Source organism: Neoarius graeffei, chromosome 13, assembly GCF_027579695.1.
Source record: "Neoarius graeffei isolate fNeoGra1 chromosome 13, fNeoGra1.pri, whole genome shotgun sequence".
NCBI lineage: Eukaryota > Metazoa > Chordata > Actinopteri > Siluriformes > Ariidae > Neoarius > Neoarius graeffei.
The window spans coordinates 64,249,757-64,276,814 of record NC_083581.1 but is presented as its reverse complement, the minus strand read 5'-3'; the positions used below and the strand labels follow the sequence as shown (position 1 = coordinate 64,276,814).

The 27,058-nt window shown below is 41.4% G+C and overlaps 1 protein-coding gene across 2 annotated transcripts in view; it reads right to left on the bottom strand.

Moving 5' to 3' along the window:
* The window catches only part of LOC132897030 (uncharacterized), a 40,880-nt gene extending 21,017 nt beyond the window's left edge, over positions 1-19,863 (bottom strand). Inside the window, exons 1-5 of one of the 2 annotated variants that reach the window (XR_009656223.1) lie at positions 19,435-19,863; positions 8,321-8,435; positions 5,629-5,679; positions 3,540-3,683; positions 3,184-3,270 (exon numbers count right to left, since the gene is read on the bottom strand). Coding sequence is in view for 1 of the 2 variants with exons in the window: in XM_060938320.1 (XP_060794303.1) it covers positions 3,184-3,270; positions 3,540-3,683; positions 5,629-5,679; positions 8,321-8,435; positions 19,435-19,523 (486 nt within the window). In the remaining variant the exon portion in view is untranslated. The remainder of the gene's footprint in view (positions 1-3,183; positions 3,271-3,539; positions 3,684-5,628; positions 5,680-8,320; positions 8,436-19,434) is intronic. The other variant, XM_060938320.1, reaches the window with a different exon arrangement.
* Between the last annotated feature and the right edge of the window lie 7,195 nt (positions 19,864-27,058).

Genomic DNA, 27,058 nt, shown 5'->3' with positions numbered 1-27,058 from the left:
GGACAGATGTCCTGACATTTTCCTTTAGAATTCACTGGTATAATTCAGAATTAATTGTTCCATCAATGATGGCAAGCCGTCCTGGCCCAGATGCAGCAAAACAGGCCCAAACCATGTTTCACAGATGGGATAAGGTTCTTATGCTGGACTGCAGTGTTTTCCTTTCTCCAAACATCTCATCTCATTATCTCTAGCCGCTTTATCCTTCTACAGGGTCGCAGGCAAGCTGGAGCGTATCCCAGCTGACTACGGGCAAAAGGCGGGGTACACCCTGGACAAGTCACCAGGTCATCACAGGGCTGACACATAGACACAGACAACCATTCACACTCACACCTACGGTCAATTTAGAGTCGCCAGTTAACCTAACCTGCATGTCTTTTGGACTGTGGGGGAAACCGGAGCACCCGGAGAAAACCCACGCGGACACGGGGAGAACATGCAAACTCCACACAGAAAGGCCCTCGCCAGCCCTGGGGCTCGAACCCAGGACCTTCTTGCGGTGAGGCGACAGCGCTAACCACTACACCACCATGCCGCCCATTTTCTCCAAACATAACGCTTCTCATTTAAACCAGAAAGTTCTATTTTGGTCTCATCCGTCCACAAAACATTTTTCCAATAGCTTTCTGGCTTGTCTACGTGATCTTTAGCAAACTGCAGATGAGCAGCAATGTTCTTTTTGGAGAGCAGTGGCTTTCTCCTTGCAACCCTGCCATGCACACCATTGTTGTTCAGTGTTCTCCTGATGGTGGACTCATGAACATTAACATTAGCCAATGTGAGAGAGGCCTTCAGTTGCTTAGAAGTTACCCTGGGGTCCTTTGTGACCTTGCCGACTATTACACGCCTTGCTCTTGGAGTGATCTTTGTTGGTCGACCACTCCTGGGGAGGGTAATAATGGTCTTGAATTTCCTCCATTTGTACACAATCTGTGACTGTGGATTGGTGGAGTCCAAACTCTTTAGAGATGGGTGTAACATTTTCCAGCCTGATGAGCATCAACAACGCTTTTTCTGAAATCCTCAGAAATCTCCTTTGTTCGTGCCATGATACACTTCCACAAACATATGTTGTGAAGATCAGACTTTGATAGATCCCTGTTCTTTAAATAAAACAGGGTGCCCACTCACACCTGATTGTCATCCCATTAATTGAAAACACCTGACTCTAATTTCACCTTCAAATTAACTGCTAACCCTAGAGGTTTGCATACTTTTGCCACTCACAGATATGTAATATTGGATCATTTTCCTCAATAAATAAATGACCAAGTATAATATTTTTGTCTCATTTGTTTAACTGGGTTCTCTTTATCTACTTTTAGGACTTGTGTGAAAATCTGATGTTGTTTTAGGTCATATTTATGCAGAAATATAGAAAATTCTAAAGGGTTCACAAACTTTCAAGCACCATTGTATACGTGTGATAGCTGGGAGCCTGCTCCAGAGACATGTTGGGCAGGAAAGTGAGTCATTCAAAGGCCTTTTTCCACCATGAAAAAACATTTTAGTGTGCAACCCAGTAATGGCTTTAATGTGTTTTAGACCACGGCTTCCTGCATTGTTTGCCTGAGATAATTGCTTTTCAGTTATTTATCCCATTTGATAGCTCCAAAAGACTTGATAATTGAATCTAACTGTTTAAAGGGAGGTTGATTCTCCCACTGATTTTCCAGTTGGATGCACTTCAATAAAAATGAATCTATTCAATCTCATTCCATTTTATTTATATTGTGTTTTTAATAGTAGACATTGTCACAAAGCATTTTTTCCAGAAATCCAGATATACATTTAAATCTGTAATGAGCAAGTCAGAGATGATGGACATGACATTAGGAAGAAAATTCAGCATACACACTCTACAAGATGGTGGCGCGCGTGGTTGCAGCGGCTTACAGCTCTCCTTTTCAGTGCTCTCTGTTTGCACTGTTATTGGAGATGCTTTAATCTCATTGGACATGTGTATAGTGACAATAAAGGCATTCTATTCTACTCTATTGTCTCTCGTCTCATCTCATTATCTCTAGCCGCTTTATCCTGTTCTACAGTGTCGCAGGCAAGCTGGAGCCTATCCCAGCTGACTACGGGCGAAAGGCGGGGTACACCCTGGACAAGTCGCCAGGTCATCACAGGGCTGACACATAGACACAGACAACCATTCACACTCACATTCACACCTACGCTCAATTTAGAGTCACCAGTTAACCTAACCTGCATGTCTTTGGACTGTGGGGGAAACCGGAGCACCCGGAGGAAACCCACGTGGACACGGGGAGAACATGCAAACTCCGCACAGAAAGGCCCTCGCCAGCCACGGGGCTCGAACCCGGACTTTCTTGCTGTGAGGCGACAGCGCTAACCACTATACCACCGTGCCGCCTAGTTCTCATCTCATCTCATTATCTCTAGCCGCTTTATCCTGTTCTACAGGGTCACAGGCAAGCTGGAGCCTATCCCAGCTGACTACGGGCGAAAGGCGGGGTACACCCTGGACAAGTTGCCAGGTCATCACAGGGCTGACACATAGACACAGACAACCATTCACACTCACATTCACACCTACGGTCAATTTAGAGTCACCAGTTAACCTAACCTGCATGTCTTTGGACTGTGGGGGAAACCGGAGCACCCGGAGGAAACCCATGCGGACACGGGGAGAACATGCAAACTCCGCACAGAAAGGCCCTCGCCGGCCACGGGGCTCGAACCCGGACCTTCTTGCTGTGAGGCGACAGCGCTAACCACTACACCACCGTGCCGCCTAGTTCTATTGTAATTATTATTTTTTTAAATGTCTGTCTGAAATGTAAAACTTTTCTTAAAAGAAATCGTTTGCAGGAGATACTGTGGATTATTTTAAGTGTTTGGCATTATTTCTAATGTATTTTGAATCTTGAGGAAGGATAAAAACTTTCAATCATAGTCTAAGGTGGTGCTACGGTATGTACACGTCAGCTTGCAGAGACAGAGCTGACAACCATTTTATATCTATAGTATTTATGTGGGTTCTGTAAATACTAAGAGCTAATTGGTCAATTTAAAAAAAAAAAGCAAACAGGAACACGGTAAATTTGATCAAACTGACGTTTAAGCTATCTTGGTGAACTGCAAAACCACGGGGTGCACTTTGATCACAGTATGTCAGAAAGCAAAATGCATATTTTTTTTTTCAGAACTTACCTCATAGATGAAATCGTGAGTTGAGTTGTCCAGGGCGAGGATTAATAAATGAAAAGAAAAAAGAACCAGATATCTTTCGGTCATAACCTGTGGGAACAGATAAGGCCCATTTTTGAGACACAGACAGAGACACACACATACACACACACACACACACACACACACACACTGACTCATTTCGATCATGGAAACCATGAGGTGAGTGGCCATCATGCAAAATCTCTCTTGCACCGAATATTTCCAATACTTCACAGATGATTTGGGTTTTGTTACTTGTGATAATCTCCTGTTTCAAATCTCCTGTTTCTTTGAGTATCGTCTCCAAATGGATTAACCAACAGAAACTACTTGGTTACCTTTGTGTAGCTGTTATGTAGAAACACTGGAGAAGAGTAAATGATGTTTCCATAAGCGTGTGGTGCTCGTCCCTCCCAGTCTCGGACTGAATGCGTGTACAGTTTTTGATGTAACTCATCTTTAGTCTGGCCCCACAGTACCACCTTACAGGCAAAAGATACAGCAAATTATTAGGAACACACTTCTTAATTATTATACCTAATACTTAAGTACATTTATGTTAGGAATAAAAACAATGGAGCTGTACTGTTAAAGGAAAAAAAATCAAATGACATCAAGGTGTGATGCAGTAAAGCAGATTATTTTCCAATAACAGCATATCCTGACTGTCTTTTTATTCCTCTTATACCACAGCAGTTTTTACCATTACCATATTTATTAATTTAAAAATGACAAGTTGTACTTTTTATTCATTTACAGTTATGTTTAATGTTGTGGAATTTCCACAAGTTAGTTCCTGTTAGGATTTATGTAGTCATTAAGACAAAAAAAAAAAAAAAAAAATTGACTTGTCATGACACAGAGAAGCTGCACAGCAGTCTTTTCTAAAAATAATAATACTAACAAGAAGAAGAGTTCCTGTGTCTGAAAACTTATAGATTTAGCTCTTGCTGTAGCAAACACAGGAAATTTGCCTGAGTACAATTTACCAAGATTGAAGAAAATTTTACTCTATGCCAGATAACATTTGGTCCCTTTCTAAAAAGAGCAAAAGTTACTCTTTTGATAGAGTTGTTGTTCCAGAGTCAATTCTCCTCAATTCAGTGTTAAAGCTAGACTGCCTTTCAGACTTTTCAAGTGTAGGTCATTAAAAGAATCTTCCCCGACACCCCGATTTTTGTTTAGTGGACTGAAAGCTACTGAATTCGAATCACAGACTTCCAGTTTTATTAGGTTTTTTTTTAAATTTTTTAAAAATAGAACAATTAATGAATTTAAGGCCACATGGCCCTAAATTCTCCGCTATATTTTCCTGCTTCACCGTGACCCAATTCAAGATACTACCCGTATGTCGTGCATCATGTGGTGGGCTTTCTCCATTCACACAAGACATTGTGGGATACAAATTAGAAAACAGGAGACAAAAATGAAGGATGTGAGTGTGCGAATGAAACGTGAAAGACAGACTACAGTATCGGAGCGCGAGAAGAAAAGACGTTATGTTGCGAAGGAAAGGAAATGCAGGACCAAACTAATAAATATCGGCAGTCAGCGAGCACCTCGGTGTGATCAGCTGTTTGTTTAGTAACAGAATGGTGTAACTGTCAGTGCACAGTCAAAGGTAAACCTGCGCATGCGTACACGGACTTCCTCTGTCTGCTTAACTGCGCGAAGCGAACAGTTTCATGCACATTATTTGCTCCAATCAAATTAAATAACTTCCCAGCCACAGAATGGCCTGATATTTTGTGAGATATTACAGAAATAAACATATATCACAATGACCAAATTTCAGAGGGAACTAAATTTCACCGATTTTATGAAATCGAAAAGCCGTCTAGCTTTAATATTTTCCTCTTTGTGGTGGTATTTGACTCTATTCAGCGTGTCTTGAAATGAAATCCTGTGCTATTTTACTCAGTTCAGAGCCATAACCAACTCTGTTACACAATTACTGTGTAATTTCGCTCCCGCTCCAACTCCAAATTTTACTCTCTAAACTCAAAATAGAGTAAAATTGACTATTTTTGAGGAAAACGCTTTTAACTCTGGAAAAATTGCTCAGTCATTTTTCCTGTGGAGTTTTTAGCAAAAATGCTTAATAAATGCCCGCTTACAGAAAGCTTCACCATATGAGTAAGTACACATGGTTTTTAAATTCCTTTATAAACATGTGTGTAAGTTGGTACTATAGAAATAATAGCATATTAGAATAAGCACTTCTGTTACAGACATGCTGTTATTGAAAATACCTTCTGACCAATCAGATTTGAGACTTTAACAGTGCTGTTGTTTAATACGTTTATTACTCATTCATCGCTTTAGATTAAAAAAAAAGAGTTTATGTTACAATGATTAGTTTATTTTGAATAGCAGAGATGTGTGTATGAGTCATGCCACATGTATGCATTAAAATTGCAGACATACTTGTGAGTTCCTTTTCTGAGCAGACGCTTTTGCAGAAATTGGATCTGAGCCCTTCAGGGAGAAAAACAGTAAAACATAGTAAAGCGCGCGCACACACACACACACACACACACACACACACTTTATATCAGCCATAACATTAAAACCACCTGCCTAATACTGTGTAGGTCTGAAGGTGTGTTGTGGTATCTGGCACTAAGACGTTAGCAACAGATCCTTTAAGTCCTGTAAGTTGCGAGGTGAGGCCTCCATGGATTGGATTTGTTTGTCCAACGCATCCCACAGATCCTCAATCAGGTTGAGATCTGGAGAATTTCAAGGCCAAATCAACACCTTGAACTCTGCCATGTTTCCTCAACCCATTCCTGAACATTTTTGCAGTCTTGTAGGGTGTAATATCCTGCTGAAAGAGGCCACTGCCATTAGGGAATACCGTCAGGGTGTACTTGTTGTGCGAAAATGTTTAGGTAGGTGGTACATGTCAAAGTGACATCTATGTGAATGCCAGGACCTAAGGTTTCCAAGCAGAACATTGCCCAGAGCATCACACTGCCTCCAGCAGCTTGCCTTCTTCCCATTGTGCATCCTGGTGCCATCTCTTCCCCAGGTAAGCGACACACACACACACACACACACGGATCTAGCCATCCACATGATGTAAAAAAAAGCACAATTCATCAGACCAAGCCACCTTCTTCTATTGCTCCATGGCCCCATTCTAATGCTCACATGCCCATTGTAGGTGCTTTCAGTGGTGGACAGGGGTCAGCATGGACACTCTGACTGGTCTACCACTATGCAGCTCCATATACAGCAAGCTGCAATACGCTGTCTGTTCTGACACCTTTTTATCATTGCTCATCTCATCTCATCTCATCTCATCTCATCTCATCTCATCTCATTATTTGTAGCCGCTTTATCCTGTTCTACAGGGTCGCAGGCAAGCTGGAGCCTATCCCAGCTGACTACGGGCGAAAGGCGGGGTACACCCTGGACAAGTCGCCAGGTCATCACAGGGCTGACACATAGACACAGACAACCATTCACACTCACATTCACACCTACGCTCAATTTAGAGTCACCAGTTAACCTAACTTGCATGTCTTTGGACTGTGGGGGAAATCGGAGCACCCGGAGGAAACCCACGCAGACACGGGGAGAACATGCAACCTCCGCACAGAAAGGCCCTCGCCGGCCACGGGGCTCGAACCCAGGATCTTCTTGCTGTGAGGCGACAGCGCTAACCACTACACCACCGTGCCGCATTTATCATTGCTAGTATTAACATTTTCAGCAATTTGTGCTACAGTAGCTCTTCTGTAGGATCACATCAGGAAAGCTAGCCTTCGCAACGCCATGCGCATCAGTGAGCCTTGGGTGCCCATGACCCTTCACTTGTTCACTGTTTGTCCTTCCTTGGACCACTTTTGGTAGGTACTAACCAGGCTTGTAGTACTCAAGTCCAGGACTCGGACTCGAGTCCTATTCCTGCCCTAATTTTAAGGACTCATGACTCGACTTGGACTTGAGCACTGATGACTCGGACTTGGACTCGTACTCGTGCATTAACTGCATTCGGACTCGTAAACTGGAGATGAGGACTCGGATTTTTTCTTTATTTTTTGTAACATGCCATAATAATTTGGCACAAGATATTTATATCTACATTAATTTTTGTACAAATTTCATGCAAGAGTGTCACACCTGCGTGCCTTGGCGCATGCATCAGATAGACTCTCGGGTGCGCTCCGGACAGCGCACGCGCCAAGTGAACTCTCGTGCTGTAAATGACTCGCACCTGCACAGGATTAAAGTGCAATCAGCGCGCCTATATAAAAACTGTGAAAACACACTTGCTTTGTGAAGTATTGAGTTGCGTTGCTGACACATTACCGAGCCTTATTTCCTTGTTTGGTTTCCTGATCCCTGATTTCCTGTTTCTCATCTTTGATTCTGCTGAGTCTACGATAGCCTGTTTGTGCCTCGCTCGGCCTGTTTCTCTGTTTTACGATTTTGCCTGCCGTTCTGGATTGTTTACTGTCTTCACTTGTATTAATAAACACACCTTCTGCACTTACATCTGTCTCCCAACCATCTCTGACAGAATACTTCGCACTCCCTGACAAAGAGAAGCACATTCACCTGTTCATACGTCACGTTCAGGAACAAACTAATGTTAATGGCGCTAAAGCAGCCACCGTCAAATGGCGCAGTTGGAGTCTTGTTCTCGGACTTGACTCAGATGAATAATGGACTCAACTTAGACTCGACTCGAAATTTTCTTTCATGACTTGGACTTGACTGGGACTTGAACACTGGGGCCTCAAGACTGGACTCGGACTCGAGGTTTAGTGACTTGACTATAACACTGGTACTAACCACTGCATACTGGGAACACCCCACAAGACCTGCTGTTTTGGAGATGCTCAGACCCAGTCATCTAGCCATCACATAATTTAGCCCTTGTCAAAATTGCTTGGATCCTTACGCTTGCTCATTTTTCCTGTTTCCAACACATCAACTTTGAGAACTGACTCTTCTCTTGGTGCCTAATATATCCCACCCCATTGAAATGAAATAATTGATCAGGTGCCATTGTAACAAGATAACCAATGTTATCATTTCACTTCACCTGTCAGTGGTTTTAATGTTATGGCTGATTGGTATATAAAGATGATAGGAATGTCCATACCTCCCATAAGCCCACGTCTTTTGAAAGATTCCTGGCAGGTGGAGAGTGTTGCAGAGGTTCATCTGTCTCATTCTTTAAGGAAATCTGCAGCTTGCTTTCTCCTAAAGTCCACACCCTGAAAACATCACATAATGCTGGAATTGCTGATCTTAAAGGTAGACTGCCTTTCACATTTTTTAAGTTTAGGTCATAAAAATAATTTTCCCTGAGACCCAATTATTTTTGTTTAGTGGACCGAAAGCTAGTGAATTTGAATCACAGACTTCCAATTTTATTAGTTTTTTTTTTAATCGAACAGTTAATGAATTTAGGGCCACATGGCCCTAAATTCTCTGCTATTTTTTCCTGCTTCACCATGACACAATACAAGATACTCCATCATGCATCACATGGTGGGCTTTCCCTGTTTGCGCAAGGTATTTTGGGATACAAATTTGGAACAGGAGAGAAAAATGGAGGACGTGAGTGTGCAAATGAAACGTGAAAGACCGACTACAGTAACGGAAAGCAAGAAGAAAAAAGACATGTTGCGAAGGAAAGGAAACGCAGGACTGAACTAATAAATATCAGCGGTCAGCGAGCACCTCGGTGTGCTCAGCTGTTCGTTTAGCGACAGAATGATGTAACTGTCAGTGCACGGTCAAAGGTAAACCTGTAGATGGCAGTAATGCAACACTGTGGATGCCAGCTGCTGTAAAACCCAAAAGAAGAAGACAAAGAAGTCGACGAATGTAAGTGTGCGCATGTGCATGCGCACCAGAGGTGGACAGTAATGAAGTACATTTACTTGAGTACTGTACTTAAGTATACTTTTTGAGTATCTGTACTTTACTTGAGTATTTTTTTTTTTGGAAACTTATGACTTTAACTTCACTACATTTGAAAGACAAATATCGTACTTTTTACTCCACTACATTTCTATCAAGGTCCTCATTACTCGTTACTATAAAGCGGCTTTGAAAGTGGATGTTTTTTCTTTTCTTTTCTAAAACGTGATTGTTTTTTTCACATGTGACACTGAGACAGCCTCTCAGTAATCACTAGGGTCACGTCACGTCACATCCATAGACTGTATAAAATCAAGTTCAATGATTTCTCAGCAGCATTATTTAACATGTTCAGTTGATGGCAGAATGGAAGGAGGCAGTTCTTCTGGAGAATGCATGCACCCGTGGCTATAGCCAGGGGTTAAATTGGGATTGGTTATGTGGGGGGGCTCTGCCTCGTACCCGCCCCTGCCCCCGCCGCCCTGCCCCAATATACTTTTTGGAAAATAACCCTCTAATTTGATAACCATATCATATTGCACAGAGATATACACCTTATCTGTGTGTTGTAGGCATATGTGTGTCTTGTAGTGCCCCCCTACACATTATGGCAGTTTGAATGTAGATTGGTTGGCCAATGTAACAGATTGTACAGGTTGTTGTACATTGGTTTGAAGGAAATGATTAGTGGGGGGTCTGGGGGTCCTCCCCCAGAAGTTTTTTATTATCATACATGTTATTTGCTGAATTCTGGTGCATTTTAATAAGTTGTTAGCTGACTTTACAGAGGTAGGTTGAGCAATATCATGTTAAATCTTGTCACATGCCTACAGGTGAAAAATGTGAAGGAGAAATGTTCAGTGAGAAAATTTGAAGGCTTGCACAATCTTAAACCAAAACAGTTGATTTATTTTGGAGGATAAATGTTAAATATGCCAAAACACTGTCAGTCAAATTGTCAATCAAATATATTCATGCAGTGAATGCAACCAAATACAAACAACACTATAACATTGGAAGCATTTATTATTATTGTTATTATTATGTATTCAATTATTTATTTGGCATGTGGTGCTTTTTGTATTGTCTAGAACATACATAAGATGAGCATATTATAGCAGCAAAATAGAAGCACAATCATTTGAATGCAGCAAAACTTTTGCTGCATTCAAATGATTGTGCTTCTATTTTGCTGCTATAATATGCTCATCTTATGTATGTTCTAGACAATACAAAAAGCACCACATGCCAAATAAATAATTGAATACATAATAATAACAATAATAATTACACTAATAATACACTAATAATATTAACAATAAATAATAATAAATTAACATTAAATTAAATATTAACAATAAATAATAAAACACTAATAATATTAACAATACAGTGAACATAATCATTATCATATTTTTTATTATTAAAAACAAAATATCAAATAATACTGAAGAGGGAAAAAATAATACTGATCTAAATATGTTGTGTTTTTATTTTTAGACAGTATGTGTTAAACACATACTGTCTAAAAATAAAAACACAACATATTTAGATCAGTATTATTTTTTTCCCCTCTTCAGTATTATTTGATATTTTGTTTTTAATAATAAAAAATATGATAATGATTATGTTCACTGTATTGTTAATATTATTATTAGTAGTTGTAACAGCAGTAGAAGTATGTGACTATTTTGTAGCGCACTATCACTTCCAGAAAAAATTCTGATAAGCAACGAAAGCAGAATTTATGCATAGTAAACAAGATAGGCTAGCTACTTCATTAAATCCCGATGGATTAGGATCGTATGCAGGTAAAAGGGGAGACGGTGTACGGAGAAAATTATAAACAAGTCACAACGCTGAAACACAAGCCCAAAAACCCGCAAACCATGACTTCTGATTTTTTTTTTAAAGCGAGCTCACAAAAAAAGAAACCCCAAAGTCGCTTATAAAAAGCGGAATTGGCAACCCACGCAGTGTTCCAGAAACCAGAATCTCTGATCGCAAGTTCTGTTCTAAATAGCTTTGACAGGTCGTCTTGTTATCAGGAAAACTATGATATATCTCATAAAAGTCATGGGTTTATTGATTAATAAAACGATATTTAATTATTCAGAACTGAAAATCGTGAAAAGGGTTTGTTGCTTTTGATGTGTGCGTGATCATATGCCATCCGCTCCGAGCTTATGTGCTGGGGCTCAGCCCCGGACAGCCCCGGCCCAGTTTAACCCCTGGCTATAGCTAGAACCCATGTTTCAGTTTTCTGAAAGGATTAAAGATTTGTTTCATTTTAAATGTTTGCTTTGTTTGCCGAAAACGAACCACATCACGGCCTACAAAAATTTGCCATCCGACCTGCGGAAGCATATTGAGGGATGTAAACGTTTTATTCCAAGAGAAAGCTTGCAACAAAGTTGTCTGTGCTTTTAGAGCTAGCGATAAAGTTGCAATAGCTATGCAGTCTGGTTAGCCAGTGACTTTCTATGGATTTACCCGACAAGTTGCCATAGTCTTGTCCACGGCTAACGTTAACACATAGCTAACTTGGACACTCTTAGTTAGCATACAAAAATGGAGTTACGCTAACAGGAATAACGTTAACTTACCTGAAGTCCTTTCAGAAATATGTTTTAGCATAATCTTGCCAAATAAAAAGAATGTATAAATCTTTATTTTCTAGTAACATTAACTACCCAATATGATTTCGAGTTTGAAAAGAGTTTGCTAGCATGTCAGGTGGAGCTTCACTGACTAGCTAGCTTAACGTTAAACCACCATGATGCACAGCACATGTTCATTTTGTGAATTCACATTTCTGTCTTTGGTAACGGCATTAGGTTTTGTAAGTGTTGTGGCAATAATACAACGATGCGTTGACAGGAAATGTACTTTTAATACTTAAGTATTTTTAAAAGCAAGTACTTCAGTACTTAAGTAAAAATTTGACTGGACAACTTTTACTTGTATCGGAGTCACATTTGACCAGTGGGATCTGTACTTTGACTTAAGTAATGAAGTTGGGTACTTTGTCCACCTCTGATGTGCACAGAGACTTCCTCTGTCTGCTTGACTGCATAAAGCGAGTGATTTCACGCACATTATTTGCTCGGGAATCCCCTCAAATTAAATAACTTCCCAGCCACAGAATGGCCTGATATTTTGGTCTACCACACAGATTTAATACTTGTCATTTTTAGGGCATACCTAACAACATGTTTTCTTTCTCCCCCCCCCCCCCCCCCCATCTGTCCCTCTGAGTTACATGTTGATCCTGGGATTGAGATGCTGGCCTCTTCTGCCCCTCGGACCTGCTTGATCCATCCTGGTGCCCTGTGTCTGGTCGGAGTTTTATCGCCCCACTCCTGTGAAGGACGGCCCCATGAGGACAGTTGAGGGTTATACCTGTTAAAACTGTTAATATTATAGTCAGGCTGTCTGTTGTTGCCCAAATGAGGATGGGTTCCCTTTTGAGTCTGGTTCCTCTCGAGGTTTCTTCCTCATGTCGTCTGAGGGAGTTTTTCCTTGCCACCGTCGCCACAGGCTTGCTCATTGGGGATAGATTAGGGATAAAATTAGCTCATGTTTTAAGTCGTTCAAATTCTGTAAAGCTGCTTTGCGACAATGTTTATTGTTAAAAGCGCTGTACAAATAAACTTGATTTGATTTGATTTGATATTTTGTGAGATATTACAGAAATAAACATATACCACAATGAGTGAATTTCAGAGGGAACTAAAGTTCACTGATTTTATGAAATCAAAAGGCTGTCTAGCTTTAAAGGGTAATTTTCCACTGAAAATAGGTTTGGCTAGACAGACAGGAGACTATTTAAAAAATGTTTTGATTAAATAATGCACTAAATTAGCTGGTGCTTGTTCTGTTAGTTATTAAAAATAAGTCATATTATACCGTATATGTGTTAAATGACAATCTTTCTCAATGTTAATAATGACTTGAACATACGGAGTGTAATTGCTTGAACTTGCCTAATTGAATAATGAATTTCATTAAATAAGCATCAATTAATTATTGCCTTAATTATTTCAGGATTTTTTTTTAAATAAACGCTGATTAAAGCAAGTGTTCATTATGTATTTAACATTTAATCAAGGGCTAATTAATACGTGTTACTCTGGTACCATGATTCATGGTGTATAATACCAGCCATCCATCCCTTATCTGTAGCCACTTATCCTGTCCTACAGGGTCACAGGCAAGCTGGAGCCTATCCCAGCTGACTACGGGCGAAAGGCGGGGTACACCCTGGACAAGTCGCCAGGTCATCACAGGGTTGACACATAGACAACCATTCACACTCACATTCACACCTACGGTCAATTTAGAGCCACCAGTTAACCTAACCTGCATGTCTTTGGACTGTGGGGGAAACCGGAGCACCTGGAGGAAACCCACATGGAGACGGGGAGAACATGCAAACTCCGCACAGAAAGGCCCTCGCCGGCTGCTGGGCTCAAACCCAGGACCTTCTTGCTGTGAGGCGGCAGTGCTAACCACTATACCAGCGTGCCGCCCCCCCGGTGTATAAATCCATGTAAATTAATGTACTATGGAATGTCAGTGAACCTTAATGTTCAGGTTTAACAAGAGCCTTTTGGATGCTGTGCCTATGTTGCCAAAAGAGTCATCTTCACATTTGCCCTCTTTATGACACCCCTCGCGAATACCTTGATGCATTTTGCATGAAAGCATATCAGATATATTATGTGGTATGAGCAGGGTTGCCAGACCAGTGGTTTTTCCTCAGGGAATTGGGTTGTTTTGGGAATATTGGTGTTGATATATATTTTCACCATCTCTGCATGTGGGTGGCACGGTGGTGTAGTGGTTAGCACCGTCGCCTCGCAGCAAGAAGGTTCTGGGTTTGAACCCGGGGGGACCTTTCTGTGTGGAGTTTGCATGTTCTCCCCATGTCTGCATGGGCTTTGTCTGGGTGCTCCAGTTTTCCCCACAGTCCAAAGACATGCAGGTTAGGTTAATTGGTGGCTCTAAATTGACCGTAGGTGTGAATGTGAGTGTGAATGGTTGTTTGTCTCTATGTGTCAGTCCTGTGATGATCTGGAGACTTGTCCAGGATGTACCCCGCCTTTCACCCGTAGTCAGCTGGGATAGGCTCCAGCTTGCCCGCGACCCTGCACAGGATGGATGGATGGTTACGGATCATGGATGCATGGATCTCTGCATGTTAGTGTGTGAATGCACTTTTTTTGTCAGTGAATTTGCCTCTTTATTTTCAAAGATTATTTTTTAGCGACATACATTTTAAACAACAAAGCCATTTTAGGACATCTCATCTCATTATCTCTAGCCGCTTTATCCTGTCCTACAGGGTCGCAGGCAAGCTGGAGCCTATCCGAGCTGACTACGGGCGAAAGGCGGGGTACACCCTGGACAAGTCGCCAGGTCATCACAGGGCTGACACATAGACACAGACAACCATTCACACTCACATTCACACACCTACGGTCAATTTAGAGTCACCAGTTAACCTAACCTGCATGTCTTTGGACTGTGGGGGAAACCGGAGCACCCGGAGGAAACCCACGCGGACACGGGGAGAACATGCAAACTCCACACAGAAAGGCCCTCGCTGGCCACGGGGCTTGAACCCGGACCTTCTTGCTGTGAGGCGACAGCGCTAACCACTACACCACCATGCCGCCCCCATTTTAGGACATTCATGAAAGAATTCTTCAGGACAGTTGCATGTTTTTAATACTTCTTATCCATGTAGTTGGTTTTGAAGGGCCAATTTTGTCAATGATCTCATAGGATCTGTAATAATAAAGATATCTCTGATTTTACACCAGTCTGGTTGTGAGCTCAGGTCTCTGTGTTCTCTGTTTCTGTGTGCGTTTCCTCCACCCTCACACCCTGATCTCCCAAAAACAGATCAGCTACTCTCAGTTGCCTCTAGGTGTGAATCTGTGCATGGTGGACTGACTCATCCATGACTCAGTGTTGCTTGATTCTGACTCAATCCCCAAACTGCCTGCAACCCTGATCAGGATAAAGCAGTTCATGAAGATAAATTAATCAATCAATCTCCAATTTTCATCTTCTCTGGTTCATGATTTGCAAAAATGGCCTCCTATACCTGCCAACTTCTGCAGTTTAAAATGATATAATATTTGTCACTATAGCAAATATGAATCACTGTGGAGTGCGACTACATTGTTCTACTTCTTGAGACCAGACCAGAGACTTGCCGACTAATGTTATAAAGTCATATTTACTGTCTCATCTTGAGCTACTTCCTCTGCTACATCTGCTTTGCCTCAACAGACGAGTCTGCAGACATAATCAGATTATAGTGAGAAGACATTGAGGAGTAAACAGTGACTGTCTAACCCCTACAGAGTCAGTATCTCTCCTTATAAGCAGCAGCAGTGTTAGCTGATGTCACTTTTCTGAAGTTTTATAGCATTTTCTGTGAGCAACTGGTTGTAAGATGTTCAGGACACAGGCCAAGTTATTTTTGTGTTGTCCTGGGCATCCTGTTGTGATAGGTGTGGGGTTTTTCTATGGGTGTGTTGGTTGTTCACCATCACTTTAACAGTTTGAACACATGTGCTGTGTAAGTCTCTGATTACCGTACCTCCCAGCTTAATCCCTGCAGTTTCCTAATGAGAGGATTGACGCACCCAACCCTGGGTAAAACACCAGACTGCTTGCAAATGCTTTACTCTTTCAGTTAGTCACACTATATTAGTGCTGCTTCATATGTTGCAGAAGTGGCTCTAATTAGTTTTGAAAACAGCATGGTTCCGGGCGGCACGGTGGTGTAGTGGTTAGCGCTGTCGCCTCACAGCAAGAAGGTCCGGGTTTGAGCCCCGTGGCCGGCGAGGGCCTTTCTGTGTGGAGTTTGCATGTTCTCCCTGTGTCCGCGTGGGTTTCCTCCAGGTGCTCCGGTTTCCCCCACAGTCCAAAGACATGCAGGTTAGGTTAACTGGTGACTCTAAATTGACCGTAGGTGTGAATGTGAGTGTGAATGGTTGTCTGTGTCTATGTGTCAGCCCTGTGATGACCTGGTGACTTGTCCAGGGTGTACCCCGCCTTTCGCCCGTAGTCAGCTGGGATAGGCTCCAGCTTGCCTGTGACCCTGTAGAACAGGATAAAGCGGCTAGAGATAATGAGATGAGACAGCATGGTTCCTACTAGTGGTGTAGCTGATTCCCAACTCACATATGCAGTACACTGGCTTTTTTTTTTTTTTAAAGCAGAGATTTTTATTAGCTTCCAGGGCTTTATAAATTGTTTCGCATACCGAAAACAAAAGATCTTTTGCAAGCAAATTATTTTATATGACCTCCAAATTCCCAAATGTTTTGCATGAATTTATTCAGTGTATTATTGTGGCTACTGCCTCATAGAGGTGAAGCGAGGCAGTAGCCACTATGTCATCGTGTTGTTGTAAGAATGTAAGAATGAGTGTAACAATACGGTAGCTCACTGTGCATATGCATAAGCATTACAATCACCAGAACGGCGAATCATGATCTCACGATACGAACAGTTGATCTCGCGTGATCAAAAGTACACAAGAACGAGTGGCGAAGCCACTATGCCATCATGTTGTAAGAATAAGTGTAACGATAGCAAAACTTCGTAACCAATCAGCACTTATCCTGATCAATTTCGATCACCCGTTCTACTTCTTGATAAACTTCGGAACCACTCAGAACCAGAAATGAAATAAGAGAAACCTCATTATAACTTCGGAGTATCGGAAGATAATCAGCAGATAAAAAGATAAATGAAATTCACCTCATGGTTCGCCAAGGCTACTGATTCGATATCAAGTAAGTGGTGTTTATTTTCAGAAAATTTTATCTTTTGATTATCACAGCTTTTGTTTGGTCCTTCTGAAAGGTCAAACGAAAGGTTTTGTAAGTTTTTTTTTTTTTTTAGCTTTTTGTGAGATATATTGAAAACTCCTGCTATTTGCTTTAATTTTTTAATTTAATTTTTGATTTTAGAGTCTTTACACTACACTTGTGAAACAAAATGTGCTCATTAGTACTAAATAATGCTTCTAAGACAATTCATGAACAAGTGCTTTCTTACTATTTTGAAAATAGAGTTCACAGCACTGTATTTTGAACAAAATACAGTAAACAAAATTGATAACCAAAATACTCCAAGCCCTGATGCTGCTCACAGCTTGGTGATGCTTGCAAGAGATGAGGTGAGAATAACTGATAACATGTATATATGTTATATTTACTGTATGGACATGGTATCAGAAAACAATTTTATTTATAAGCAGTAGCCACATGTACCCATAGGATACCTTTTTTTTTAACATATGCTGTGCAGCATAGCATGTTGGCTTCAGTAAATGAATGATATCACAAACTAAATTAAACTTACTATCATCTCATCTCTTTATCTCTAGCCACTTTATCCTGTTCTACAGGGTCGCACGCAAGCTGGAGCCTATCCCAGCTGACTACGGGCGAAAGGCGGGGTACACCCTGGACAAGTCGCCAGGTCATCACAGGGCTGACACATAGACACAGACAACCATTCACACTCACATTCACACCTACGGTCAATTTAGAGTCACCAGTTAACCTAACCTGCATGTCTTTGGACTGTGGGGGAAACCGGAGCATCTGGAGGAAACCCACGCGGACACGGGGAGAACATGCAAACTCCACACAGAAAGGCCCTCGCCGGCCACGGGGCTCGAACCTGGACCTTCTTGCTGTGAGGTGACAGCGCTAACCACTACACCACCGTGCCACCTAGTTCTATTGTAGTTATTATTTTTTTAAATGTCTGTCTGAAATGTAAAACTTTTCTTAAAAGAAATCGTTTGCAGGAGATACTGTGGATTATTTTAAGTGTTTGGCATTATTTCTAATGTATTTTGAATCTTGAGGAAGGATAAAAACTTTCAATCATAGTCTAAGGTGGTGCTATGTACACGTCAGCTTGCAGAAACAGAGCTGACAACCATTTTATATCTATAGTACTTATGTGGGTTCTGTAAATACTAACAGCTAATTGGTCAATTTAAAAAAAAAAGCAAACAGGAACACGGTAAATTTGATAAAATTGATCAACTACACCACCGTGCTGCCCAAACTTACTATCAGTGTTTTGTAAATACAAAACCTCATTACATTAAAGTATGCATTAGAAAGATAACCAAACCTGCATGCAGTGAAAAAAAGCTGAGCTAAATAAACCAGACTCGATAAACAATGGCTTTAATGATACCATGTAAGATTGCATTTGGACCTATTTTCATATTAACAACTTCTGGTATGTTATTATTATTGGCAAATTATTTCATAACTGGAGCACAAAGAGTAAAATTCCATAGCTTGTGTGTGTGAACATGGTCTTATCAGTCAAACACAGCTGCTGGATCTGATAGCGTTCCAATCATTTTATTATATTAGGCCTAAGAAACTCTAAGAAAAGCTTAAGGGTCCTTCAGGTGTCCCTGTAGGGGACCCCTTAAAGGTTCAAGAGACTAGGAACCTTAATCAGCTAATATAACCTTCCCCCTTGAATATTTTACATCATAAGAGTGTGAAGCCTAATTAAAAGGAGTATAATTATTATTATTTTTTATATTTTGTTCTAACCAAATATTATGATGGGGTTGGAAACTTTAAAATATTGGTTCTGCTCAGAGAAAACTGAACGTACTAACAGCATACCAACTAATTTAGACACATCCCTAGAAAACAACTTTTTGGATGGATGGATGGATGGATGGATGGATGGATGGATGGATAAATAAATAAAAGTAGGAATATAAAAAAATGGCAGATGCATCTCTGATTGTACCGTTCAAATTCTTTGCTTGCAAAAAGGACATCCTTTCACAAACCCTATTTATTTTGTCAGTAGTAAAATTGGAAGTGTATTGGTTTGTCATCGTTCCAGAATTGAATGATGATTTTTCAAAACTGTAGCTACTTTAATTTTGATCATTAAGCTAGCTAAAGCTCTGAAAACTCACACGTTCATTCAGTTTAACACTTACAGTGTGCCGATCTTAAGTTGTAGTGCTTTAATAGACGATACTTTACTTTAATAGGAGACACTGCTCAATCAAATTTAGTTATTTTATGAACTTATGCTTCATTTGATATCTTTTGGTAAAATTATAAAATAGTTATTCGTGATAAAAGGACGACTGGGAACTTAAGTCGCAGTAAGTCTAAACAGATTTCACTATTTTAAAATCTCACTGGCTTTGAAGTGCACCAAACATTTCCATAGCAGGAAATACAGTAGAGCAAGATGCACAATCTGACATGTCTGTATAAAAGCAGTTGTTGCATTGATGGAAACTCATGCTCTTACCCTGTGCCACCAATCTCCAGAAGCTCGAGCTCGTCTGGACCCACATCATCGATTCCTTTGGTTATCGGGGTCACGCTGCAACATCCCATGTCTGCTGGATCCTTTCTCTTTCTTTTTGTTTCCACTCCTCTCCTCCACACACGGTGGCTTTTCCACTGCACTACACCCCGAGAGCCATCGGCCCCTGTGCCCTAAACGCCCCAACAACCTGTCCCACAGCCTGCTAAAGGAAAAGGAAGGCACAAACAACTTGGAATGTAAGGATAACTATGGTTTGGGGTAGGCCTTGCTTGAAAGTCTTCCTCTGCACAAACAAAAACAAACAAAAAGAATGTCGGCGAATTCTGAAGAGAAGCAAGCAGAAGTGTATGGTAGAACCATGTGGTGCATGCTTTCTTCCTGTCAGTTTGAGCAGTGACGCAGCTGTGGCCAAGCCAACTTCCTCATCAAGTCCTTGGCAGTTTCAGCAGAAGCCATCTAGCTTCTGCGTCTGTTCCACCCTGTTCCACCTCTACTAATGTAACTATTATTTAAATCCAGTGTGACATGCTGAGGATATATACCTGTATGTACAACACTGCTCAAGTAATACCCAGATAAAATGATTACATGTTGGAGAGCCGACAGAGACATTTGTAGCCACAACAACTGTAACCGCAAAGGAATAACAAGGTGTGTTTATTGTCGTGTGCTCGACAGAATGCAGTGTTAGTGCTGCATTTGTTGTCACCCAAGAGGAAAATAGTTTGGTCATCACATCCTTGCTACAGAAATATGGGATTCGCTTTATTACAATGTGAGCATCCTTTATTGACCTTTCAGACCTGTAATACATTTAAGTTTCAACAGCATTTACAGTTTGAACAGCACCGAAATAAAGTTGCATTAAGACAGTTTTAACATTCACACTAGCAAGTGACAAAGCCACTAATCTTTTTCTTTGTACGCGCATGTTTCACGGACACATCCATTGGATAGAATGATTCGTGAAACCAATCGTATGATGTGTGTGGTTTAACATATTTTCAGTTCCCCACACACAACTTTACTTCCTACCTGCAATTAGTTCCCATTTACTGCTTGATGTGTAAACGTGGAAGAAAAACTTACAGGATAACCATGGTTTCATCTTATTCTGTCAAGTAGAGACATTATGAAGAAAAATAAAGTTGGGAATGAAGTACCAGAACTCATTGGTGCTTCTATTTTGTATTCATAACAAGAAAGAACGCTACATTCCCATATGAGAAACTCTAAGCAACATGAGCAACTTGTTGCTTGCTAGTGTGAACACTTTTGATGGGCCTTTTGTCAAACCAGATCTGGCAACCCTAAATAACAGCCTAGATGTCTTCATCATCTCAAAGCTATTTTCATTTAGATACACAACCTTTTAACTGATTTTGCTAATATTATAAAACTTCCTAAGGGTAGTGTTTCTAAGACTGCGTAAAGCCTACATAAGGCCTTCCTGACAAAGTCCCTCTCACACCAGAATCTCCTGTTCCAGTACTAACCAGCTCTTTAAGGCATATGGGTGCAGCACAGATCTCCGTTTCGGTAGCCCTCAGCCTCTTGCCTATATAGACCCTTCCCACGCGACGTCACGACAAACACGGCCGCCATTTTGGACATGAACTACCAGTAGTCTACCACAGCCAACAACGAGGAACGACGGCGAAGCATCGAAAGGAATATAGCCATCAAAGAAAGTTTTTACTTTCAGCAAGACTTCCATCATGCCATTATATTGTTGTGCACCTGGATGTAGTAACCATCAACACACAAGGCAAGATTTATCATTTTATCGGATCCCGACAGATGCTGACCGACGGAGAAGATGGATGGTCTCTAAAATATTGGCAAAATGATGTTTATTGACATAGCAATCGTGTGTAACGGGAAGCATTTGCATATCCGAAGTGTTGTGTTTACATCAAAGATAAAATAAACCGATATGACAACGACTGCTGCTGCTAGGTTAGGGACACAAACTAGTAGAAAGGAAGTGTGCCAACACACTTCCTCTGTGGTCGATTCTGCTTTAAGGTAAGATGCATTTAATTATTCGTCTGCTGTGGGTTTGGAATCGGTAGCCTGACCGATTCGTTCATGTTTGTGGTGCCATTTGTTTGTTGACGCGTGTTGAAATGGAAGATTGGTTGTTGACATGATTTCCAGTGATGCTTTGGTGCTGCTGTGGATCAGATGTGTTGAGTAGCCTGACTGTTTTTTTTTCTTGCGTGTGGTATCATTGTTGACTCGAGGTTGTTTTTTGAACATGCCAATGCGGACACGATTTCCCCTGATGAGTTATGACTTCAGACGCGATGCGCGTGTGGAGGTGTGGAGTCCGCGTGATATATGCGTAAGATAGGCTTCTCATGTGTTTGGAGATCCGCGCTCTGAGACAAGTGCAAGCGCAAGCACCCCCCCCCCCCCCCCCCCCCAGAGAAAAAAAGGGACCCCCCAAAAATATCGGCATAGTTCGAACACTGGGTTGGAGAAAGTAATGGCAAATAGTGAGTGCACAAACCATAGAAGGTAAACTGTACACAGCGCCAGGGCAGTGCGACGGTATGTCTACTTTTAGATTGTGTTAGCTTATCAATGAACACACTCGTCACTCGACGAGTTTCACGTCTTTACGACGGATACTTAAATGTGTGTTAGGTATTATTGTTGCAGTCTAAGCAATCATTGTAGCAGCTAGATGAGCGAGAACCGAAAGGGTCTGTGCCATAAACCGTTATTTCTTCATGTCCAAAATGGCAGTCGCGTTTACGAAGGTCACATGAGTGAAAAGGGTCTATAGCTGGGGGGCTAGTCCTCTGGTAACCACAAGAATTTGACTTCCCCACTCACATTTGTATCGTAGTGCTTTACCAGACAGTCATAGGTACCATTTTTATCCCCAACTGGCTGAAAGGCCTGAAGGGGGATTATGTCGTGGTGATGTCCGTCCATCCATCTGTCTGTCCATCCCGCGAAGGGTACTCACCTTCTGAAATCAACCCCTCTCACAATTTTTGGAGGAATTTCACGAAACTTGACAGGATTCTTTGTTATATGTTGGTAATACACATATTACAATTTCGTTCAATTCAGTCACATTTTACCAGAGTTATGGCCCTTGATTACCAAACTTGTACTTTGACAATTTCATGAGGATGTATTTAAGCACTTATAGCATAGATATAGTTGCCAGCAGGGGATATTGTGTTCTCAGAGCACTCTTGTTATGATGGTCTTTGGTATGACCCAAACGCAAGTAGAACTCGCGATCTCCCAGTCGAGAGATGGACACGCTAACCACTAGTACAACTCGTGGTCTTTACATAAACCTTCATAAATATTTATTCCAGCACGCATCAGCAGTCATACAGACTGTTTTCTTCAAACTGACATAACACCTGAAAATCATGATGAATAACTTTGTATCCCAGTGCACTTATGGTATTTCAAAGACAAATTTATTTATGTAGGCTTATGTCAGTTGTCAGGAAGGTATTATACAGGCACAAACAGTATCCTTAAGTAAAGTGTTACTATTTATACACACGTTATCGTGCATCTCTGCCCTGACTCCATCAGTCTTACTGAGCAGCCATTTGCTCTCCTTGGCCAGCGTCAGTCCTGAGCTTGCCCATGACGATGGAGTCATCATTCAGCATGGGCCTAAACAGAGATATAATGGGACTCTTTGTCATCACATGCTCTGGCTCGCTGAAATCAGAGGTCACTTCAGGTTGCTGCCTCCAAGTGCACTCCAAGTGTGTGGGAATGGCTTTGTTAGATTGCAACTGACTTGGGTTAAATTCTGCAGGGTTTGTACCCTGAGTCTATTGGGCTGTTTCTAAGACCTCAACATCAGTAGTGTGTGACGAGGACAAGAGGAATGAAGGCTGAAGTGAATGAGGCAGCTTGTTCATGAGCTAAATTTTGCCTTGGCTGCAGAATAGATGGGCTGGTATGAATGAAAGCACTTGGGGAGCTGGATGAAATGTTTAGCGATGGACATGCCCACAGTGTCACCACAATAGAGTAGCACAAAATCTTTCTGGCTGGTCAGAGCCAACAGCTTTTGGACACAGTGACATTTATTGAAGCTCTCCATGGCCAGGTCTGTAAAACAGGAAGTGTGATATATTATGAAGCTCATAACACTAGAACTGAATGTTACTGCACCTGAGATATAAGGACATACAGATTAGGTACAATGGGATCACTAATCGGCGCAAGCTGTAGTCGCTTCCCAGCCATAATGTATGTACATATACCGTATATCTCGCTATGGCAAAGCTAAACAAATAAAAATAATTAAATAATTGTACATTATTTTAATTGCTGGTTTGCAATGTACATTCTCACCCAGAGTTTCAGTAACTGTTTTAGGCACCACCTCTTTCAGCACTTCACAATTAGTGTGAAGAGCAGGATTACAGTTCATCTCCAGCAACCAGACCTGCACAGAATCATAATCATAACACACACACACAACAGGAGAAAATAATGCATCCTGCTAGAACAGTAATGATACTACTTTACAGATTATCATTTGTTACCAGGGGCGGCACGGTGGTGTTAGTGGTTAGTGCTGTCGCCTCACAGCAAGAAGGTCTGGGTTCGAGCCCCGTGGCCGCTGAGGGCCTTTCTGTGTGGAGTTTGCATGTTCTCCCCATGTCCGCGTGGGTTTCCTCCAGGTGCTCCGGTTTCCCCCACAGTCCAAAGACATGCAGGTTAGGTTAACTGGTGACTCTAAATTGAGCGTAGGTGTGAGTATGAATGGTTGTCTGTGTCTATGTGTCAGCCCTGTGATGACCTGGCGACTTGTCCAGGGTGTACCCCGCCTTTCGCCCGTAGTCAGCTGGGATAGGCTCCAGCTTGCCTGCGACCCTGTAATCTAACATAATTATGTAAAATATCATTCAAAGAAAATGTATTTGTCACGTTTTAACCATTAGATGGCATCCTTTCCTCACTAGCCACAATTTTATTTTATTTATATAGAACATGAAAAAATATTGGCCCGTAAATATTGGGTAAAATATCCAAGGTCATGGATATTTTATCAGTCATGCATGACCACTGATCATCTCGGCATGATAATATTGCATAATAAAATGGAGCTTACAATTATCTTTGCTTTCTGGACACATGTTAAAAGGGCAATGTGTAAAAATTGGCCACCTAACTAATTCATACTCTACACTCCAAACACACAGGGGGCAGTATATCATCAGAAAGTTGGGGTGTCCACGTCTATCATAAGAAACAAGGAAATGCATAGTTCCTTCTCCTCCTTACCCCGAAACACACCACCACCACTCTCATAGAATTATCACTCACTGAATATAGTTTAAACATATTTTTTAGTTGATCCACTACTGGATGCATACAGTCATCAGTTATTATTAAAATAAACAAACAAACCCTACTAACTAACAGCAAGGCAAGAATGTGCAAAATTTGACCAAACTGCTGAAACTCTGAGAGCCGGTCAAGATAACACTGCTATCTTATAATTTTCACGTGTGGCATCAGCCTATAGTTTGTTATTGCTTGTTTAGCTTAGTGTTTAGCAAGAAAACAGCTACAGCAACTCACACATCAGTAGTGCACGAGACTGCTGCGTTTCACAACATGGCAGATCTCATCTCATTATCTGTAGCCGCTTTATCCTGTTCTACAGGGTCGCAGGCAAGATGGAGCCTATCCCAGCTGACTACGGGCGAAAGGCGGGGTACACCCTGGACAAGTCGCCAGGTCATCACAGGGCTGACACATAGACAACCATTCACACTCACATTCACACCTACGGTCAATTTAGAGTCACCAGTTAACCTAACCTGCATGTCTTTGGACTGTGGGGGAAACCGGAGCACCCGGAGGAAACCCACGCGGACACGGGGAGAACATGCAAACTCCACACAGAAAGGCCCTCGCCGGCCACGGGGCTCAAACCCAGGACCTTCTTGCTGTGAGGCGACAGCGCTAACTACTACACCACCGTGCCACCTTCCTGGTTGTCATGTAATCTAAAATTCCCTTTAAAGCTAGACGGCCTTTCGATTTCATAAAATCAGTGAAATTTAGTTCCCTCTGAAATTTGGTCATTGTGATCTGTTTATTTTTGTAATATCTTAAAAAAAATAAAAACAGGCCATTCTGTGGCTGGGAAGTTATTTAATTTGAGGGGATTCCCTAGCAAATAATGTACATGAAATCGCTCACTTCGCACAGTCAAGCAGACCACTACACCACCATGCCGCCAATAGTACAACTGATCAAACCTATTGGATTTAATAATTGGGCCAAACACAGGCGTGCCATCTTACTTTTGCAAGACTGTACTCTCGCAGTTTGCCAGCTTGTGAATTAGCAGATCTTCCACACTGCAAAACTGTTCATGAGTTTTTCGGGATTTGTAACTTTTAAACTTGCTCTGTGTATTCACTCAGTCCAAAAACAAGATGGTTTCCAATGTCTGGATATGGAAGTGGAGGAAGTGTGTCAGGGTCTGTCATCCAGTCTTTTGTTGTATTTGTTATTTGGCTGTTGTTTATCATGCTTAGCTTGTCCAAATACTGTTGCTTGGCATTGCGATTCGGTTTTTCCCAGGAGGGTCCCTTTCCTTTCTCCAAAAATCCAACATACTGACACACAAAATGGTAACCGCAAATCCATGTTTCAGTGCCTGGATTCCATTTGTTTCTGCAAATTGCAGCAATTCGTTTGCTTCTCTTTTCTTTAGCTACTAGCTGTCTACAAAAAGATAGATTCAAGAAGAAATCAACGGTATTTGTACAGTCAATTGCACGACAAAACTCTTTCCTATTTTAGATCTGGGTTTTTTTGTATATTTTCATGGCAGTTGAGCTAAATGCTAAGAAAAGTAAGACAGTCTTTCTGCCACTTGTGTAACTGCAGCGAGTTCTGTATATGGTGACATCCTGTGCATACACGATTTCGTCTCCTCTTATTTTGGACTGAGGGCAGACTGGACGCCACAGTGACTCACTATCGCCTCTTGAAGTACAAAGTGGTATTATGAGACAGATAGACCATCTTGTCTCGGGGCTAGCTGGTTAGCATGCCAACTTCAATAGATATCTTTGCAATCCAATATAATAGATGTCTTTGACAATGTCGAAACTGTTATTTCTTCTCATTCTGTTTCTGTTGATAATATTGGTTAATTTTTTTTAAACATTTTAAATTCTTACAAGTCTTACACATTGCCCCTTTAAGGCTTTAGTCTGTAGTAATTTTCCACTGAAAATAGGTTAGGATATACAGACCGGTGACAATGTAAATGTGGCTGTGTTATGCTGTGAGGACATTTTGCTAATATGGTTTGGCTCCACTTATCTCCTTAGAGAAAAGTCACTGCACATCTATATAAAGTTCATCTGACCTGATTATCCTATGATTAAAAAAACCCTCTATCCTGGTAGGAGTAGTCTCTTCCACAATGACACCCCCGTAGTATACTAGTGGTGCATACCCTCATACACTGGTGGTACTGTATGAGGACCTCCAGTTCTCAACCTAACTGAACACCAGTTGATGGAATATCTTTTTTTTGGGGGGGGAGGAATGTTCATTCCTCCAGTACAGTTCC